The sequence below is a fragment of the Ostrinia furnacalis genome, unplaced genomic scaffold (assembly GCF_004193835.3).
Source record: "Ostrinia furnacalis isolate ACB-3 unplaced genomic scaffold, ASM419383v2 OfSCF3352, whole genome shotgun sequence".
Classification (NCBI taxonomy): Eukaryota; Metazoa; Arthropoda; class Insecta; order Lepidoptera; family Crambidae; genus Ostrinia; species Ostrinia furnacalis.
In genome coordinates, this window is record NW_021133591.1 from 3,201 (window position 1) to 24,473 (window position 21,273).

The 21,273-nt window shown below is 39.5% G+C and overlaps 1 protein-coding gene across 8 annotated transcripts; it reads left to right on the forward strand.

The window, feature by feature from the left end:
* The first annotated feature begins 495 nt into the window (after positions 1 to 495).
* LOC114357784 (fatty-acid amide hydrolase 2) lies at positions 496 to 17,123 on the forward strand. Of its 8 annotated transcripts, none has more exons than XM_028311564.1 (13): positions 496 to 585; positions 1,860 to 1,910; positions 2,601 to 2,867; positions 3,541 to 3,667; positions 5,375 to 5,546; positions 6,584 to 6,708; positions 7,513 to 7,602; positions 9,192 to 9,325; positions 10,321 to 10,403; positions 11,017 to 11,203; positions 13,182 to 13,304; positions 15,821 to 15,958; positions 16,803 to 17,123. In XM_028311564.1, the coding sequence occupies exons 2-13, from the start codon at positions 1,872 to 1,874 to the stop codon at positions 16,947 to 16,949; spliced, it is 1,632 nt and encodes a 543-aa protein (XP_028167365.1). In that variant the 5' UTR covers positions 496 to 585; positions 1,860 to 1,871; the 3' UTR covers positions 16,950 to 17,123. The 8 variants fall into 8 exon arrangements, with proteins under 8 accessions (XP_028167365.1, XP_028167370.1, XP_028167372.1 ...); XM_028311569.1 differs by having other exon boundaries at positions 501 to 589; XM_028311571.1 differs by lacking the exon at positions 496 to 585 and adding an exon at positions 651 to 669.
* Positions 17,124 to 21,273: the final 4,150 nt, after the last annotated feature.

A 21,273-nucleotide genomic window follows, 5' to 3' on the forward strand; every position in this document is an offset into this window, starting at 1 on the left:
GCCCGTAGCATTTGCTACTCTTGCTACGTGGCTAATCCGGCACTGGGTAATAGAGCAAAGTAATATAAGGTCTAGACAAGTGGCAATTTTTGATCGAATCGAATCCATTGTACCTCCATACAAAAAAGGCCTTTAAACCATCTTTTGACATTACATCGGTCACGTTTGCCACTTGTGGCAACGGTCGACAGGAATGAAATTTGATTCTGGAGTCCGACATACCGACTATCGCGTAAGATTTAAATATTCAAAAAACGACAATTCAAAAAATTCAAATTCAAAAATTATGAAACTTAGATAAGTACATAATTAGTTATGTATTTTTAGCAGTTTTTTTGTTTTTTTTGGATGAGTAATAATAATTTTGGTACATTTAATGATAATTTCTTAGTTTTGGATAAGTGTATCGTGAGAGAGACGTGACTTCGTTAGTCGACAATCAAGCGGCAACACTATTATTTAGTTTCACGACACAACTTTTTTTTTGCTGTTGAATGTCATCACTGTCAAAGTCAAAAATTTCCAAGTTTTCTCCAAATCCAAAGTTTGCTGCAACTTGATTGCAGAAAATAAAATTTGAGGAAAGTGGGTAAATTATCACGTATACTTTCTAAATGTTACTTTACCCACAATTACCGGTGTGTTTCTAAAACTACGATAGCTATTTCGGTGATTCTAAAATTTTATACACCTACAGTTGCTACAGTAGTCTCGGAAAAGTGCGTGCGTGCCCATTTTGACCAAAGTACATAATTAATTTTACGATCGTAGGTAATTTTCTTGGCCTGTATCTAAAGCGACAGCCATTACCAAACGGTATAATGTCATTACTGCTGTAATTGTTGTCTACTTTGTGAAACTGACTTTAACCTTTAGCTACTGAGGTGGATTTAATTTCACGTAAATACTGACGTGGGGGCCTGAGAGGCCCGTACATATGTGTGCTTATATTTAAAAATATATAATCTTTTTAGGGTTTTATGTTTAATAAGTATTAATAGTGGTTATATTTAAATACAATAAAACGATTTTTATGTAAATTATTTGTTAATAAGTACGTATTATTTCAATATTTAGAAAACATGTAGCATTTTTGGCAAAAATGTCATGAAATCATGATTCACAAAGTTATCATGAAAAATATTCATAAATTCTACAAATCAACTAAGAATCTTAATTATCAATAGTCTTTTTAGCTAATGATATATCAGTAATCCTAATATGAAATAGGGGGAAAAAAATTACACACATCAAATAGTGCGAATTAAACACAGTCTGGATAAGCTTGCTTTGCTCAGTGGAGGAAGCCATACATGTTTTTAAAATGTACATTTCATTTGAATCTTCAAAATACATGTATGGCACTTGGTTTCATCATTTAATTCTTGATAGACAGGTACAGGCTTATCATTTCCTAGCATACGTGCCAAAACTACTGTTCTTCTATTTTTCGTTAAATGCTGGTTATTTTTACTTCCGAGATACCGCTTTCTCTCGGACGACATACTGTGGGCTCCATATTATAGATTTTTTCAAATTATTTCAAGAAAAGACAAAAACTAAATGAAAACTATAGACAAAAAAAGTTACGCCAATACTGAGGTGGGGGCCTGAGAGGCCCACAAGAAACTTTTTAATTAATTTACCTACTGAAATTGCGCGTGCAATCACGTGCACCGTTGTTGACAGCCTCGGCGCAATGAAACTCGAAGGTACTAAAAGATTCGGTTGTGTCGTGCACGTGGGAGAGGAGAAATTCAACAATTTGACTTTTGCAAGGCCTGAGAGGCCCCCACCTCAGTAGTTAAAGGTTAAATTACTTGTGAAATATTATTAAGTATTTTTTTTATCATTTTTAGGTTTGGTGAGCTATGTGCACATCTAACGTGACTAAAACAGATAACCCTGAGGTAAGCAAACTTTGATTAGTTTTTAAAAATCCTATTGACTATCCGCAGTAGCTCGGAGAATTGAAAAACTTAACTTTCAGTGGGCTAGACGCAGCTTGTAGAAATAATGGCCTCCCACTAAGTGCACCGACGATCTGGTGTAGGTAATGGGATGCAACTGGATTTGGGAAGTACAGGACCAATTTGGCTAAAACAAATGAACATACAGTCGTAATCAAACAATTTAAACAAATCATATACATTAACTCATCAATCCCCAAGTGGTCGCTTATGACTGTGTAACAATATTTATTATTGATTGTTTCTCGATTCACAGAGCTTAAAGAGTAAAGCAACTGATTTAAATTGCTAAAATTATGATTAATTTTGCCTGTTAGTTATTGAGCAATTTTTTATACAAGGAAAAATTATTTATCTCAAATACCTAACAACTATAAATTAATATAATTTATTGCTTTAATAGTTGTTTATCTTTCTATCAATAAAAATTATAAAATGCTGATGAATCAAAAGGCAGTTTCTTTTTTCTTTCATGTATTAAGTAATTGGTTACAGATGTTTTGTTATTATTGACAAAAACAAGGCAAATAATTCCCAGGATTTAATGAAAATTGAATTTTTTTCTAGAGTTCAGTATTTGATAACCTATCATAACGATAAGATTAACCAATATTACTTTCATTCCATCAGCGTCGCAACCGCAAATCTTCAAGAATATTCTGCGGGATGGCATCCAACATATTGAAGCACTTGTACCTGATCTTCCGGACATACCTGGACATGTTTATTGACATCGTCTTTGCATTCATCTTTGAGGGGAAGAGACAAGCTATACCGGACCTTGAAAGTCGACATGCGATCCTGGCTCAGAGTGCGGTATCTCTGGCAGCGAAGATTAGAAATAAAGAACTGACGTCTCAAGAATTGGTGACTGCTTGTATTGAACGGATCAAAGCGGTGAGTGTAATTTGTATTTCTACATCGGCATTATTTTTTAAGTATACAAAATTGTTAGCAAACATTATACAGGATGTAATCCAATTATTTTCATGGCCTATAGAAGAGAAAGAAACTAGGTAGGCTCTCTGTGGCCCTGTGGTGTGGTGTGTGGTAGTCTACTAGCTAGGTTCTAGGTTCTAGCTAGGTTCTGGGTTCAATAACTGATGAGACACACATTTTATACTACAATCTCATATGGCTCCAATTGAGCCAATTTACTTTCAAAATAGAAGAAAAAAAAGTTAAATATTTCTAAAAATACTAGATCTAGTTTCCAAGTGTTGATAAAGATATTTATTTACATAAACATGTATTTGTAACACAGTATTTAGTCATCAAGGGCTTTTATAATAATATGTCATTCAAGGGATTAAATAATCCGTGTACGGTCTAAAGTCCGGTCGCCGAGCAGATAGAATTTTGAATCCCATCCCTATAACTCGCACGTAATTATATTGCTGTCGCGACTGTGCGACGGGCGGCCGCAGTGAGTGTGCGAGCGCGATAGTAATATAATTACACGCGAGCGATAAGGATGGGGTCATTGGACGAAATTCTGTTCGGCGACCGGACTTTAGACTGTGCACGGATTAATACCATTTTCACTAAAAAAAATTTTAATGGCTTGCAGGTGAACCCTGTCCTCAATGCTGTGGTGGACGAGCGGTTTGAAGACGCCTTGAAAGAAGCGAAAGAAATTGATAAGAAGATAGCTGAAGGGCTGCCAAAAGAATATTTTGAAAAGAAACCTTTCTTAGGTAAGTTATACTATAGTCTGGTCGCCGAGCACGTAGAATTTCGTCTCGCTCACTCACTGCGGGCGCCCGTCGCACAGTCGCGACAGCAATATAATTACGCGCGAGCGATAAGGATGTGTAGTTTGGGGTCATTGGACAAAATTCAACGTGCTTGGAGACCGGGCTTTACACATAAGGCCAAAGGCAAGAGACTTGGAGTAATTTTTATAGTCGTAATAACATTCTTAAAATTAACACTGTGTTTCAAAAACCATTCAGTAGTTTTTGTGTGAAATTAATAAATTACTATTCCCTCCTCTCGTTCCCACCGCTGCAACTACTGTGTAGCCAGGATCTACAGCTTGACTGCCAATAAAAACCCAACCAGTGAAAGTAATGAGTAACAAAAATCCATACAAACTTTCCCGTTTGTAATATTAGGTTCTTTAATAAATCATGGCTTATTCAAAAATAGCAGTTACATAGGGTGCATATGTACACTACCATTGTTTTGTAAAAACATATCCGTTTTCTTGATTACGACAAGTTTCAAAATTAAACCCTAGGTACCTACTTTCTTAATGCAGTGTTGTGCATGTAACTTGGAAACAATTAAAAATAACTCCCACTGTATGTTAAAATAAAACATTACGTGTTGACGTCAGCACTCAAATTGGCGAACACTGAAATAAATGAGGAAAGTAAGTTCAAAGTTTATATTTTACATTGTTACCGTGATCGTGTTAAAAATATTAAAATTACCGGTACAGTCTGATTGGGTAACATTGACTCAAAAAAAAGTTGCAAAAGGTTTTTTTTTCTACTGATTTATTTAGCTTTTGCCCGCGGCTTCACCCGCGTGAAAATCAATTTGTCTTAGATCGTCATAAATTATAGCCTATATGTTATTCTGGGTTATAATAAACAATAATACTGTACAATTTCATCAAAAACCGTTCAGTAGTTTTTGCGTGAAAGATTAACAAACATCCAGACATCCAAATATGGTTTGCAATATTTCACGCACATGTAAGAAGCGTCATCTGTGAGGCCTCGTAGTCTACATAATATTATAAAGACTAAAGATTTAATAGTTCGTTTGTATTTAATAGACTGAAACTACAGTACCGATTTGAAAAATTCTTTCAACATTAGAATTCTACATTAATTCTGATGAAAATAGGTGATACAGAGTTCCTTGAGTCAGCTATTGTTCTAGCGCTTAACTTAGACAGTGCCTGAGGATGGGAGCGGCATGGGAGGCGTGACATTGACATAATGACGTGACAGAACATACAAATCTGAACTCTCGCTGATGTTTGACGTTTCTAAAACACCCTTCCGCGCCGCTCCCACACTTCACACACTGTCTGAGTTCAAATCAAATCAAATCAAAAATATTTATTCAGTTTAGACCACAAGTGGCACTTATGAGCGCTTGAACTATAAAAAAAACTCAAAACTCATTTATTTTTACAAATAGGCTTTTAAAGCTAAGCGTCCACTTGTCGGTATCGTACGCAACGGACGCATCTTACAAAACACATCGTATGGGATGTGCGATGCGTACGATGCGGACAGGTGGACGCACTTATATGAGTTTCTATAAATAATACTACGATCCGTTGCGTGCGATACGTCCGATGCGTACGATACCGACATGTGGACGCTAGCCTTAAAAAGCACTTTTACGGGTGTAGTATCAAATCAAATAAAAACAATCCACAGGAGTGCCCTTCACTTCGAAGGAGAGCCAAGCGGTCGCAGGAATGTTGCATCCACTCGGGCTCAAGTCGCGGGCGCACGTGCGTGCTAACGAAGACGCGGAATGCGTGCGATTGATGCGCGAGAGTGGCGCCATACCGGTCGCTGTCACTACCGTTCCTGAGGTCAACCAATGGTGAGTTCTACACTCAACTGTTCCTACAATAGGGTACTTGACAGCTTCTTGAATTGAGGTGAACGTCTCTGGTGCGTGAGGCGGCGCTATACCGGTCGCTGTCACTACCGTGCCTTAGGTTAACCAGTGGTGAGCATTACACTGTTCTATAAGGCTACTTGACTAGCTTTGAACGCCTCAATTTTGAAGCTCTGGCTGAAGATTGATGACGCAAAATGCGTGCGTTTTGTGTGCGGATCGCTGGCTGTTACTACCGTGCCTGAAGTCAACCAGTGGTGAGCTTATTACACTCTGTTCTCTTGTTCTATAAAACTATGTGACTAGCTGATGTTGCACCCACTCGGTCTCAAGTCGCGGGCGCACGTGCGTGCGCACGAAGACGCGGAATGCGTGCGATTAGTCCGCGAGAGTGGTGCTATACCGGTTTCTGTCACCGCCGTGCCTGATTTCAACGAGTGGTGAGAACTGGTATTTTTCCTAGTTTTACAATAGGCAATTATTAATTTTGGACTTGGTGATTTTGAAGCTCTGACTGAAGGGGGGAGGGGGCAATTGAAATGCGTGCGGACGCTGTCACTACCGTGCCTGAAGTCAACCGGTGGTGAGAGCTACACTCTTTTCTAAGAAATGTTAATCATAAGAGTATATGTTGTTGGTATGCCATATAAATAAATAAAGAATACTTGAATAGCTGATGTTGCACCAACTCGGTCGATTCGTGCTAAAAATAGCTGTAAAAGTTAATTTGTAATCTACCAAAGTGGAAATAATAACAGATTGGTACACCCAAGTGACATCATCACATAATTAATTATGTATATTAACACTTTCCTAGACAGTGAACGTCCAGGAAAGTGTTAATTTGTATTAATATGTGCCTGCCTATATTTCATTCTTAACTACGGGTTCATCCAGTGTCTGAGTAGCTCAGATGGAAGAGCAGTCGTCCGGAAAGCGAAAGGTCGTCCGTTCGATTCCCGCCTTAGGCAGTTCGACTTTTCAAGTTTATACTATAATTTACTCTTATCTGTTTCCAGGCAGGAGACTCGCAGCATGGTGCACGGGCAGACTAACAACCCTTACCACACCGGGCGTACCACCGGCGGCTCGAGTGGCGGCGAAGCGGCGCTGGCTGCTGCCTTGGCCACGCCCATCGCACTGTGTACGTTATACGCCTTGTTTTAAGAGCTACTTTCCTGTGTCGCTGGCTGATAATGGCGCTGTTTGTGGTTTGGCCACGCCCATCGCACTGTGTAAGCTGTACCGGGTGTATTCATTTTTATACTTGATCAAACGAAGGGGATGCTTTTACTGTTCAAATGCAATTCAAATACACTCGACATCAAATAAATCGCACCTCCCGCGACAAGCATTTTCAAACGTATGCATCCCCACTTCCCACCAATATTGGCACCATTGAAAAGCCTAGTTCTAAACTTCATTTCATTAAAGGAAAGGTTTTTACCCCAAAAATGTGTCTTTAGAAGGATCCAGAGTCACTTCTTCAAAAAATAGGTAGTTACGCTTAAGCCAACTTTTATGGCTATAAAACTGTTAAGTTGGGATTAATCGCTATCTATCTGTTAAAGAGGACACGTGTGATAAATATTTGGTTTTATAACCATAAAAATTGGTCTAATTGATCCCATAGGTGAGCCCAAAGTGAGGTCTTTTTTCAAGTCACATTTAATCATTTATATGTTAATCATTTATTGAGCAATTAAATGTATTTTTCTTAAAGGATATTTACTGGTCTTTCAAATAACACCAATATTGTCGGGGCACTATGATTGTGTCAGAAGAAAATCTTTAAAGTTCGCTTTGCGGAAGGTGCGGTTTATTTGATGTTGAGTGTATTAAAAAAACAAAGCATTCCATACAAATTTTGTTTATGTAATTTAGTGGTACCATTTTTTTTTCTTTGGCTAAAATAGATCTGAAAGTATTTTTGACTTCTCCATTGCAGGTTCGGACATTGGCGGTTCCACGCGCATGCCAGCTTTCTACTGCGGCCTGTACGGATTCAAAGCTACGCCGGGATACACCAGCATCAAAGGTCAATCATCAATCACTTAGATTGTGGTTTGAGGGATTTGCCACGCTAGATGCGTTCTGCAGTCAGTGGTCAGGTCACACAGGTCAATTGAAGCCACGATAGCTGAACGGTAAAGAGGTCGAACTCGACTCATCATCCGAGGAACGCGGGTTCGAACCCCGCTGACCCTCGACTATTATGGTGAACCGACTCGTGACACAAGAGGCTAACGGGATTATTAATAATTTGTGCAGAAACAAATATTCGTTTAAAAAAATGTGAACGCAGCCCTCAACATATAATATGAACTATTAGTATCATAGCTCATGAGTTAGTACTAACAACTATCGTCTTCAAATCAGTAACCCAACAACCTGTCACCAGACCATATACGCGCATGCTGAAGTCTCGCTGACGTTTGACGTCTCGAAAACACCCTCCCGCGCCGCTTCCATACCTCAGCCACTGACTGAGTTAAGCGCCAGACCTTTAATTTTAGTCCACATAAATAAATACAGGGTGATTTTTGTATCAGTATCCAAATTTTCAAGATCGACTCAAAATCAGTAACTTAATTGATTTACGTAAAGAAAACAAAACTTTTTTCTCCATATTTAATTATCTTCATCCGCTGCGCGCGGTTTTCAAATTGACTCACGTGGAAAATTTGCTTCGTTCATGGAAAAATACGTACACATAGTTAACTGCATAATGGTCAGCGGAAATAAGCAATAACCTTTATAGTCTTTTTCACGTAAGATGATCCGTATGACACTTCAAGGTTATCCATATTACGCATACTACATATGCAGAATATTTTTGAAAAAATATTTGTATTTTATTAGCAATATAATAAAAAAAATAATTAACTACTTGTCTTGAAATATATAGTAAAATCTGAGTCTATTGATTATATTTTAATTAAATACGATGTAAAATTATTTTTTATTTAATGTACGCAATGTGTGAAACGGAATAGATTTAGTGCTGGGGTATTTCTTGTTTAATAAAATCGATTATTTCCGCGGTTCATTAATCGATTGCAGTGAATACTTAGTTACTAAAAACATCACAAAAATAAACTTTATTTTTCAATTATTGACTTTAATAAACGCATTGAAAATAAATTTATAGTTTTTAATTTAAAGAAAAAGAACCAGTACTTTGAATATTATCAATAAAAAATTGTTACAATAATATTAGTAATTAAAAAAAAACATGTTTTTTGTTAAATAACACCTATACAAAATATTTCTCTAAAAGTAGGTTTCACTACCTCTTCGAATAAAATCGATAGATAAATCGCTATGGTTTAGTTATGTGACATCTCTAAATCTTTCAAACTCGAAACGTCATACGGATCATCTTAGGTGAAAAAGACTATAAAACGTAAGATATGGGCACCCGCGAATTAGACTTTCAATATATTTTTTTCCGAAAAATACCACGATTAAAAATAATTACGATAAAGTTGTATCGTTAAATTGTTCTAAAGAGCTTATTAAAAAAATTTGGATACTGATAACAAAGTGTATATTTTTATTACATTTTTGCTTTTCTTACAATATTATTAACCATTTAATTATAAACCCAGTTACTTTAATTTAAAGGCACGTGTCTACGCTCTGGTTTGGATCCCACCATGGCGTCCATCGGCTTCGTGTCCAAACACCCAGTGGACCAAGTGCCTCTCACCAAGATCGTCGCACCCACCTTGGACTTGGACAAACACGTGGACGTTAAGGTAACATATTTAAGGTTTATCCTTACCTTACGCCTACACTGGACCTGACAACGTTAAGGTAAAATTCATACAAATTCAATATAGACTAAAAAAGCACTTAAACACGTCCCAGTATTATCCCTACCACTGCTTCGGGACAAAAAATGGGCCAGTGCTGAGAAGAAGCAGCGCAAAAAACTCAGTAAACTCAGTAACAAAATAAGGTTTATTTTCTCTCACCTAACTGGTCGCAACAACTCAATACCTGGACAGACCTCTCGACTTTAAGGTAAAGGAAATAAGGTTTAGTTTGCTTACTACGCACCGGACTTCATCCGACCATGGCGTCCATCGGCTTCGTGTCCAAACACCCAGTGGACCAAGTGCCTCTCACAAAGATCGTCGCGCCCACCCTGGACTTGTACAAACCCGTCGACGTTAAGGCAAGTTATAAAGGAAAATTATGCAAATAGCAACAATCGATTTCTCGAAACCGGTACCGGGCCTTGTCCAGGAGAGCGAATTCGCCGCGAATCCTACGCGCGTAAAGCCTGGCCCGTAATTATGTTGCTGTCGCGCTCACTCACTCACTGCGGGCGCCCGTCGCACAGTCGCGACAGCAATATAATTACGCGCGAGCGATAAGGATGGGCAGCTTGGGGTCATTGGACAAAATTCTACGTGCTCACGGACCAGACTATAGTAGCTAATATATTGCGTCCACAAGACACGTAAATCACGTTATACAATAAGCACGTGCTCGTTCGAAGACATACGTGATGAATTCGCCCTTCTGGACAAGGCCTAAAAATCGACACGACATTATAGCGCTATTTCAACTGGCAAATCTATTTTTAATTATAATTTTTCTTTTTTGCGTTGGGGATTTTAAACTTATTTTGTTAAACGTCAACAGATTCAGAATCCTCATATTTTGGCAATTTATTAAATTGATATTGAAAATTATTTTCGAAACGGGTTTTTACAGAGTGTAATGATTAATATTCTTTTGGCAGAACGTGAAATACCTATATGTGGAGACGGCACAAGACTTACGAGTGAGTCCCATCAGCAAGGAGCTTCGTCAAGCCATGACCAGGTAAATATTATACATTAATATCTCTAATTAATTCTATGTATTAGCAAACAAATGTTTTAATATTTTATGCCCATTATCTGGTACAATCAGCGTTAAATAGTTCGTGATATCCAAAGTAGCCAAAAAGTTCGCAACACGTCTTTGATAATCGTTAATGAAGTTGTGTTGTCAAATTTTTGTCTACTTTGGGTGTCACGAACTACATATTTGACACTGACTGTAGTACAAACTGATTGGGTGCGTTTGGCGGAAAAAAGGCGCTATTAAGCGAAATGGATGGAGTGGACCGACGTCATCATTAAGGTAGCAGGAAGGCGCTGGACGCAGGCCGCTACCAACCGCAACATGGAAATTGGAATGTATTAGGGGAGGCCTATGTTCAGCAGTGGATGTCCAATGGCTGAGATGATGATGATGATGCAAAATGGCAATCGCTACGGCAGTTTTCGATGAGGATACGTTTGCTAACTTGTGACGTGTTTCATTAGTTTTTTTTAGCAGTGACAGCGCTTACCGCTTTGCGATCGCCATTTGGCTTATAAGCGCCAAACCTACCTATTGATTTTGGCGCTATTTAAAACATCCTACGATTTTTATTTATTATCTTCCCCAGGGTGATAAAGAAGCTAACAGAGCAAGCCCCGAACACAGAATGCGTGCCCAAAGAGTATTCCCACGCCGGCCTGGCTTATATGTTCGCGCTGTGGCAGCACGCCATGACGAAGGAAACGCTGGACTTCCCCGCCGTGCTGGCCAACAACCAGGGGAGACCTAACGCTTATGTCGAGCTGGTCAAGAAGGTATGTGGGACCCGAACACAATCAGTACTTAAGACTGCCTGACCTGCTCAAGTAAGCGAAACGAAGTCGCGAAGAGGTGAGCAAAAATCCACCAATAAAACTACAAAAAATCTCCGCTCCACTTTAGTATACAGGGAGTAGGTATACCTCGCTGGAATGCGACTTCCTCAGGACTCCGGGGAGGACTTTCTTAGGATAGCGGACCGAGGCGTCAGAGCCGTGAGCGAGGTAAAAATCCACCAATAGAATTGTAAAATCTCCGCTCCGTTTCAATGGAAAACTTCTCGCAGATTCACTCATCTCCGCAACGTAGCTCCACTTCTATAGAAGGACACAGCTCTTAACTCCGTTCTGCTCCGCTTTGCTGAAGCATAAACGGAAAGCGGAGCAGGGAAACGGAGCGGAAAACTCATCGGGTGCTCGCGGCTTCGCCTATAGAAAACACGCTCCGGATACTTTCTCGATTAGCTCCGCTACCTAGCTCCACATCTATAGGCAGACACAGCTCGCATCTCCGCTCCGCTACCTCGCTCCGCTCCGCTACCTCGCTCCGCTCCGCTACCTCGCTCCGCCTAGGTGCAGGCAGCCCAAAGAGTATTCCCACGCCGGCCTGGCTTATATGTTCGCGCTGTGGCAGCACGCCATGACGAAGGAAACGCTGGACTTCCCCGCCGTGCTGGCCAACAACCAGGGGAGACCTAACGCGTATGTCGAGCTGGTTAAAAAGGTATGTGGGACCCGGACACAATACTGTCTGAAAACGGGAGCGGAGCGAAGTAACGGAGCGGTGAGCGCGATCAGAATCCATAATGAAATGTCCGCTCCGCGTATAGAAAATACACTTTCTCGCTGAGCGCTGCCTAGCTCCGCGACTATGGATAGACACAGCTTGAAACTCCGCTCCGCTTTGCTAAAGCATAAACGGAAAACGGAGCAGGGAAGCGGAGCGGAAAACTCATCGCGTGCTCGCGGCTCCGCCTATAGAAAACACGCTCCGTATACTTTCTCGTTTAGCTCCGCTACCTAGCTCCACATCTTTAGGCAGACACAGCTCATATCTCCGTTCCGCTCCGCTACCTCGTTCCGCTTAGGTACAGGCACTAAAGAGTACTCCCACGCCGGCCTGGCTTATATGTCCGCGCTGTGGCAGCACGCCATGTCGAAGGAGACGCTGGACTTCCCCGCCGTGCTGGCCAACAACCAGGCCCGGCCTAACGCTTACGTGGAGCTGGCCAAGAAGGTTTGTACCATTTTGTTTGCAAGTCACTGTAAAATACCCATTAGATCACGAAATTAAAGCGATATTGAGCAAGCTCCTAACACATCGCAATTTGTAATTTGAATAAATTGTAATTTTAAGTATAAATTAATATTTATTTATTTATGTATATCTTGGCTATGGCAGAATAACAGGGTTTGTGGGTCTCCTGCAATCACTGAGTCATAGACCTTTTTGTCTCTTATGCGTTTTGTAACTGTGATAAACTGTAAATGAAACCTGTTTTGAGACAAATAAATACTTTCTATTCTATTCTATTGCTTAAAAATGGATCTGCGCAAACGCACCAAAAGCCGCCAGTGGCAGGAATTGTTTTATGAGCGATGTATAGCTCTTTTTTTAGACTAAATGACAACGCGGTAATTACTGATGCCAATCACGGTAGGGCATGTATCCTTTATCAAAAATATGTAGTTCTATCAGAGAACATAATAATGAAAAATGAGTTTTTGTGCTAAAGCTTGGATGTGAATAATATTTCTTTAACTAGAGGCAGCCTCGGTTGGAGCGGTCGCTCAACAAACAAAACCAGAGGTTGCTTTTAGTGATCCGGCTTTTCTGTTCGAGAGAGCATGTCTAACGTAACATACCTACGGGTCTTTGACTACTCGTTTGCTAGCGTGTCAGTTAATTATCAAAATGTTTATGTAATTTTTAACGAGTAAAAATAAACTTTTATTTTTTTTCTGTCAATTCCAGTGCCTAGGCTTGTCTCAGTATACGCTGGCGGCGGTGCTGAAGCTGTTCAACGATGAAGTCATCCCGCCCATCAACAAGGAATGGGCGGAAAATCTCACCAAGGAGTTTGCGGACGACTTGACGGTACGTTGTCTATGGTCTTAGTATTTTGTATCTTTCTGAAGACAACACACGCTGTAAAAGGTGACAATATAAACGGTGCAAATGTCGCAGGTCTAGCATGAACTTCGCCGATGCTTACAAGGCCTGGGTTTGATTATCTGGTGGGAAATTTGTTCTAAGGTATTCGATGCCGATTTTTCGTTGTCCGAAACATTAAGGCCATATCAGACATCCTATGTCATAAAATAAAGTATAGTTTCACACCATTGTAAAGACTGTTTGCCGTGAGTTGATAAAAAAAATTAAATATCAGAGGTTCTAAACTCATTATAAATTGCGGCCCGCTAATTATTTTTGTCGATATAATGAAAAAGTTGGTAGATTATCATTATTATCTCTTTTAAATTTACGGGAATTATTCCGGTTAGGGCATACGTGGGGATACGGATCAAACACGTGGCGTCCATGTGTTGGATAAAAAGTATTTCATTATTATCAAGTGGCTTATAGTGTATCCCAATGTTGGGCAAAGCCCTACCCACTGTCATACCATTCATTTCGGTCTTAGGTAAAATAAATCTATTCCGTTTCACACATTGCGGCCCGCCGGCCGGGGCGCTTGACGACAGCTGCGTGGCTCGTACCATGGTACTCAGTGCGCGTTGTGACAAACGACGCCCGCCATACAGAATGCGATAATTAAGGCGATTAGAGTCCTCAATCCGCGCCAAATGGGCATTTTGTAAAGCCTACTCCTCTTTTACTGCTGGACAGAAATAGTTGAAAAAAATATATGTTATACAACAGTTCAAGGACTACATTTGTGACGTTTGAATTTTCGCCAAGTCTCTTTGTTTTGGATTAAAAAAATAAATACGGGACATCGATTTTTTACTTAAATTCCCTACTCCTCCAAAACGGCTATGTCAATTTAAAAGATTTTTGCACGAATAGATTGGGAATTCTTTAATCTTTAAATGACACGTTGCGTTTTTCAATCGAACATTACTTTCATTCATAAATTTTACTTTTTTTTCGAATTGTAACAAAGAAGTAGATTATCTGAAAAAGGAATTAAGTGCACATTTTAAATTAAAAGACTTAGGTCAACTAAAGAAATGCTTAGGCATGAATGTTCAGATTGAAAAAGATAGGATTTATGTAGATCAGAGGCAATTTATAGAACATTTGCTTTGTAAATTTAATATGGAGAACTGTACAAGCGTAGAAACTCCTATGGAAGTAAATTTAAAACTTGAAAAAGGCAAAAATGAGACAAGTAATTATCCTTATCAGCAATTGATAGGAAGTCTCATGTACCTCTCAGTTCTAACAAGGCCTGATATATCTTTTTGTGTTAGCTACTTGAGCCAATTTAACAATTGTAACAACCAAACGCATTGGAAACATGCCAAGCGAGTTTTAAGATATTTAAAAGCTACAAAATCTTATGGTTTGATGTATGTTAAAGATAACTTAGATATAATTGGATATGTAGATGCCGATTGGGCTTCAGATGCAGTAGACAGAAGGTCCTATACAGGATATTGCTTTATGTACTCTGGATGTGTAGTTTCTCATGAATGTAGAAAGCAGCAGACAGTTGCATTATCTAGTACAGAAGCCGAATATATGGCTGTCTGCGAGGCTAGTAAAGAAGCTATTTTTCTAAAGAACCTTTTATATGAACTTCTTAATAGAAAGAATTTACCTGTTCTGTTATACAATGATAACCAGAGTGCTAAAAAACTTACTGAAAATTGTATGTACCATAGAAGAAGTAAACATATAGATGTGAGGTTTCATTTTATTAGAGAAGCTGTTCAAAATAATTTGATAGAGATTGCATATCTAAACACTAAAGAAATGCCAGCTGATGTACTTACAAAAAGTTTGTGTAAAGTTAAACATACTGAATTTATAAGAAAATTAGGCATTGTGAATTTAAAGTAAAATTGTAGCTTCAAAGTTTATTAGTGTTTTTGGATTATTTTGCTAAGTGGTGGTATTAGTATTCATTGATATCAAAATATCCTATTACATAATAAGACAGTTGTCTATGCATTTTGTCTATTGTACTTATCTATGACTAAAACAGAAATAAAAAGATTAGTCTGTGGAAAGCTACTCTCTGCGTTTTATTAAAAAGCATTAGAAAATTTACGAAAAATAAAATAAAATTTTATCCCGTACAAAATGTTCATGGATTTTGTTATTTTTATTAAATACCTTTACGCCTGAGTTAAATGACACCGACATCAAGGTTCATCAATTTAAGTTTAAAATAATAGGCAGTAATGTATGAAGAAAGAGTTTCTATTCTGTATCTACCTATGCCCGTGTATTTTTGATCGGTGTCAAATCGGTTTTTTTGGTGCGCGGTACGCGGGTGTTGCTCGCGGCGTGAAGGTCAAACGCCCAAGGTCATTGAGGACTCTAAACGCCTTAAGCGACAGTCGCTATTGCAAGACATTTCATAATATTTATCAACTCTCGGATTTGTTCGGACTACGTAATTTCTATTTTTCACATTCCAGAGCGCCCTAGGGCCCAACGGCGTGCTTTTGTTTCCCTCCGCGCCGGCGGCGGCGCCATACCACTATGCGCTGTTCACGCGGCCCTTCAACTTCGCCTACTGGGCCATCATCAACGCATTGCACATGCCTGCTGTACAGGTCAGTAGACTTATTGAGATATTTGTCCCCATTTTCACCATCAATCCCTAATTTTAAGTGACCCTTATGGTTATTCCTAACAGGAATTTTGTTTTCAAAGGGGTCACTTAAAAATTAGGGATTGATGGTGAAAACGGTCATGATTCTTTTTAAACGTTTGCAAAGTGTTACCTATTACATTTTTGTCTTTTAAAAAGTCCAGGAATGCAGGTGAGACATGACGCTCTGTAACATTTTGCTCGCACATTATTTTAAGATTTTCGTAACTAAAAGTAAATAGGCTGTCTTGTTGTTTGTTATTCTGTAAAGTACATGAGATGTAACAGGCTGTATACCTCATTTACTTTACTGGGTAGATGATGGAATGTATATTATCCATCCAAATGAAAGAACGCGAGATAAATTATATTGTAACATAACGTTTTTATTTTCGTTGATGAGACAGATGTAAAACTAGCTATTGCCCGCGGCATCACCTGCGTGAAATTTAGTTTGTCACAGATCGTCATAAATTATAGCCTATATGTTATTCTGGGTAATAAACAATAATACTGTAAAGTTTAATCAAAAACCGTTCTGTAGTTTTTGCGTGAAAGAGTAACAAACATGTTAACATCCAAACTTTCGCATTTATAATATTAGTAGTATGGTTACTTTCTTCTTAGGTTAAAGCGCATACATCTTCTCTCGCACACTCACTGCTGCCGCCCGTCGCACAGTCGCGACAGCAATATAATTACGCGTGAGCGATAAGGATGGGTAGCTTGGGGTCATTGGACAAAATTCTACGTGCTCAGCGACCAGACTATAGACGTGTATTCATTTATCTTTGTCAAATTCCCAGGTGCCTCTCGGGCTGAACAGCGAAGGCCTGCCCATAGGCATCCAGGTGGTAGCAGCACCACACAACGATGCATTGGCCCTCGCCGTGGCTGCGCACATCGGGACCACTTGTGGCGGGTACGTGCCGCCGTGCAGGATCATCGAGTAAGGTTCAAGGTGGGAGATAAATACACCGTCAAATTTTAGTGGTTGTTGTTCCCGCGGCACAACGATTTACCTTTAGTAGTAGGGTGATTGCTATAGTAATCAGCCTATACATAGTTATTGGCATATTGGATTGTTAATAAGTAAGAGACAAAATTATTTACTACATTGGACTGCGTATTGCCCAAAAAAAAATATTTGTCTCTTTTCCTCTCAACTTCCATTAGGCTTGTTTCTTTTCATTTAAGGCAAGTTGGCCAATAACTATGTATTGGCTAATTACTATAGCAATCTCCCTACTATCGAACCGTGCGAGTTATTTTTGAAAAAAAAAAAAATAGTTCTCATCTAATCAAAAAAATAATTATCTACTCGAAAGCGTAAGAAACGACAGTTTTTTTTTACAAAATGTGACGTATTTGGGTACTGCCTGCCTCACCAAATCAATGTTTAAAGTAAAAGAAGCTCCCGTACTAAGTAATACCATAATACCTACAGCATAAACTGAATTGCACACGTTCCGTACAGGAAATTTTTTGGTTTGAATAAAAATGAAAATGAACTTTATTGTGAATGTGAATTTAGGTAAACAATAGCAGATACATGGCTTAATAATAGAAACGCTCCAAATTCTACCTTTTCAGGCGTATTCACAAATTATACAAATATTATTACAAATAAAAAACTTCCTGAATCTATAGTACTACTAAGATAGAATCATTTTACTGCGGGAAAACAACCACTAAAATTTCACGGTGTATCCTTATTTTATGATTGAGTAGTAGAGTACTTTGAAGATGGGCTAGACTCTAGAGAATTGGTACAACCCGATCAAGCTAACTGCGCTTACTGCGCACCTCGCACTCACCCGCACATCTCACTATAATAATAATAATAATAAACCTCTGGCTTGCCTTAACCGGCCGGCCAGAGTGGAGTCGCTAGAGCTATATGCTCCAGGGCCCCGCAGGGCAGCTTTGTGGCGAGCTGTTGGTGAGTAGCGACACCACGGGGCCAGTTGTTAATCCGAGTGCTCCCGAGAGTCGGTCAAGACCCTCGTCTTCGGCTTGCCGAAGTGGAATCCGAGAGGGTCTGCAGGACTTTCACCTCTGGCTTGCCTTAACCGGCCGGCCAGAGTGGAGTCGCTAGAGCTATATGCTCCAGGGCCCCGCAGGGCAGCTTTGTGGCGAGCTGTTGGTGAGTAGCGACACCACGGGGCCAGTTGTTAATCCGAGTGCTCCCGAGAGTCGGTCAAGACCCTCGTCTTCGGCTTGCCGAAGTGGAATCCGAGAGGGTCTGCAGGACTTTCACCTCTGGCTTGCCTTAACCGGCCGGCCAGAGTGGAGTCGCTAGAGCTATATGCTCCAGGGGTGGAAGTGTTAAAGGGCATAACGCCGCGAGTAACCTCGGAGAAAGCGCAGCACACCTCTCTACACCCCTGAGCTGGCAGACGCCAATGTTGCCTCTCAGTCCGGTCTATACGACTCATGACGCCAGGGGGGGCCCATTTAGTCGCTGGCTAGTCACCGCCTGCCATTTTTTCAGTCCGAGACTATGAACCAGGCAGGTGACCCGTAGTCTCCATCCATAGCCCAGTAACCAGTCCATCCATCCTTCATCCATAACCCTAGTCCATTCTCCAATAACTGCAATAGCTCCTGTGCACAGGCTGGGGATGGTCTCTGGCTACATCCCATGATATAGTCAGAGACTAGATCCAGCATGTGCACCACTTTCACTTTTGTCGATTATTTTGCGCTTAAAACGGCCTCTACGTGTTGGATCTGTATCCCCACGCAAGCCTTATAAAGGACCGGGCCACTTTTGACCCGTGAGCTCCAAAGCGTACAAACATAATAATAATAATATACTTACCTCATAGATATTGCCGTCCCAAACACCCATAACCTGAAACAGAAACACACAGAAAAAATCCAAAAATACCTTCCTCTAGCTGATGAGATAAAACAAATGTGGCACCAAGATATCGTGAGAATTGTTCCCATTGTTATCTCGTCTACCGGCGTAGTCCCAAAAACCCTCAGTGCTGCTCTTAAATACTTGAACTCCACAAAAACACGTACATATCGCTCCAAAAATCAATAGTTATAGACACGTGCTCAATAGTACGGCGCTTCTTAAACCCATCCACGCTTACACTACAAACCTCCTAAGACATCAAATGAACCAGGATACTTGGCATAAGCCCGTACCTGTTTCATTACTGCCGACTACGGTCGAGATCAAAATTCTTTTGAAAAAAAAATAATAAAATTGTTTATTCACCATAACAGAAATATGTACACAGTGTTAACAGAACTTAATACATAAGTATTTTAGTACAGTAGGTACAAGTCGGTAGAATGGCATGCCCCTGTCCTCTAAACTAGGATAGATCCTGTATCTTACTCACTCACTGCGTTCGCTCTGGGCGTTAATGTGACGTCACTGCCGCCAAGTGCGCAGTTAACTGACCGGGTTTTGTGATTGTTTTATTTATTGAAAGGAAACGGGCAAAAGTTTAGCTAACGTGGATCGGGGCTGATATTGGTATAAATGAAAACTGCATTTTATATTATTAAGTGGAACAATAGGCGGCTAAGTAAATTTTTTTACATGTGATAATTTTGTAAACTTCTTTTTAGACTTCGATTAAATCAATGCATTTAGATATAAACATAAAACTGTTCTATTTTTATACCACGAATAATAATTAATTATTTTTACATTAAAATTAAGTGGAAAAAGGTAAAACGAATTTTAAAATATCAGAGATATTTGAACTCTTTATGTAGCTATTTTTATATTTCTTGTACCTGGTATGAGGTATCTATTAATTATTAGGGTAATTAAAATATTCTGTTAAGTTTTATTTGACATAATAAATACTCGGGAAGTCAGTTTATGGAATAAATTAATTTTATACTACCTATTTATTGTATGTTGGGAAAAAATACTCTGGAGAAGATTAGCGCCATCTATGGTTCTTTATATGAACTATTTTGTACCGACTCCTGATAGTTCAATAAGAAAAGAAGAACCATAGATGGCGCTTTACAAACAGTTGCTTATAAGTAAATAGAAGGCGATAAACATTGGTTTACAATATTATATTAGTCCGTAGTAAATGGTATTCTTCACTGTCGTTTATATTTATATTATATTTTATCGTTTTAATATTTATTTTTCCTCGTCATGCATGCCCATACTACAGGTTGCTATTTTTAAATAAATATTAATATAATTTATGAGAAAAAAATATATTTGTAATATTATAGTGAACATAAATTTGTATTTTGAAGTTCCTTGTACTGTTTATTATAAGACTGATATTTTGTGTATGAGTCGTGTACGGTGATGGTGCTAGGCTGTGGGTGTCTATTTTTTAATAAAACTATTTTGAAAATACCTTTTAGTTATCGTCTTTTTAATTTATACTTAAGAAAACGAACGAACTCCATGTTTCACGCATAAAGAAACTTTTTTCATCGACACACACTATCGTCCTTCCAACCAGATTAAAATGAGTCTTGTTAAGTTCGAAGTTTACTCGGTCGGCGGAATAGCACTTGTAGGACTAGGATGCGACGTGAAGCGGTTATACATTTTGCCGTCGATAAAGAATATCACGGATTCACGGCGCGCATCTTAGCCCGGCTTCATTGTAAATATACTGGTCTGCTCCTCACAACTTTGGAATGCATAAGGGTAATAAAATAAAAGTCGGTGTAAGTTCGCTAATTGTATATTGAGACGTGGCGGCGCCCTGCGCGGACGCTCTTCCCGCAGATATTACAATAGTCAGATGTAGTCAACAGATGTAGACTGGTTTTAGAACACCAGTCGACCTAGATGGTGGACGCTACAATAGTCAGGTGTAGTCAACCCAGAGGTGGACGCTATCACTTCCTCTAGGTATACGAAAGTCTTAGTATGTGTGTGTGTGTGTGTGTGTGTGTGTCGCCTGCAAGATGGCGGCGAGCGCGGGACGCGGACACTTTTCTACCAAACTATCTACCTAAAATAGACTAGAAATCGAGTCCATATTCCTCTGTTTAATTTTGGGGTTATTGAAATAAAAGTCAGTGTAAGTTCGCTAATTGTATATTGAGACGTGGCGGCGCCCTGCGCGGACGCTCTTCCCGCAGATATAACAATAGTCAGGTGTAGTCCACCTAGATGGTGGACGCTACAATAGTCAGGTGTAGTCCACCTAGATGGTGGACGCTACAATGGTCAAGGTGTAGATCTAGCATCGACCCAGACGCTGTCACTTCCGAAGTCGCTAGTATATGAAAGTCTTAGTATGTGTGTGTGTGTGTGATGTG

Coding starts and splice junctions, on each gene's coding strand:
- LOC114357784 (XM_028311564.1), top strand. CDS start 1,872: ATGTGCACATCTAACGTGACTAAAACAGATAACCCTGAG. Junction 3,668..5,374: donor TGAAAAGAAACCTTTCTTAG/GTAAGTTATACT, acceptor AACAATCCACAG/GAGTGCCCTTCACTTCGAAG. Junction 10,404..11,016: donor CTTCGTCAAGCCATGACCAG/GTAAATATTATA, acceptor TATCTTCCCCAG/GGTGATAAAGAAGCTAACAG.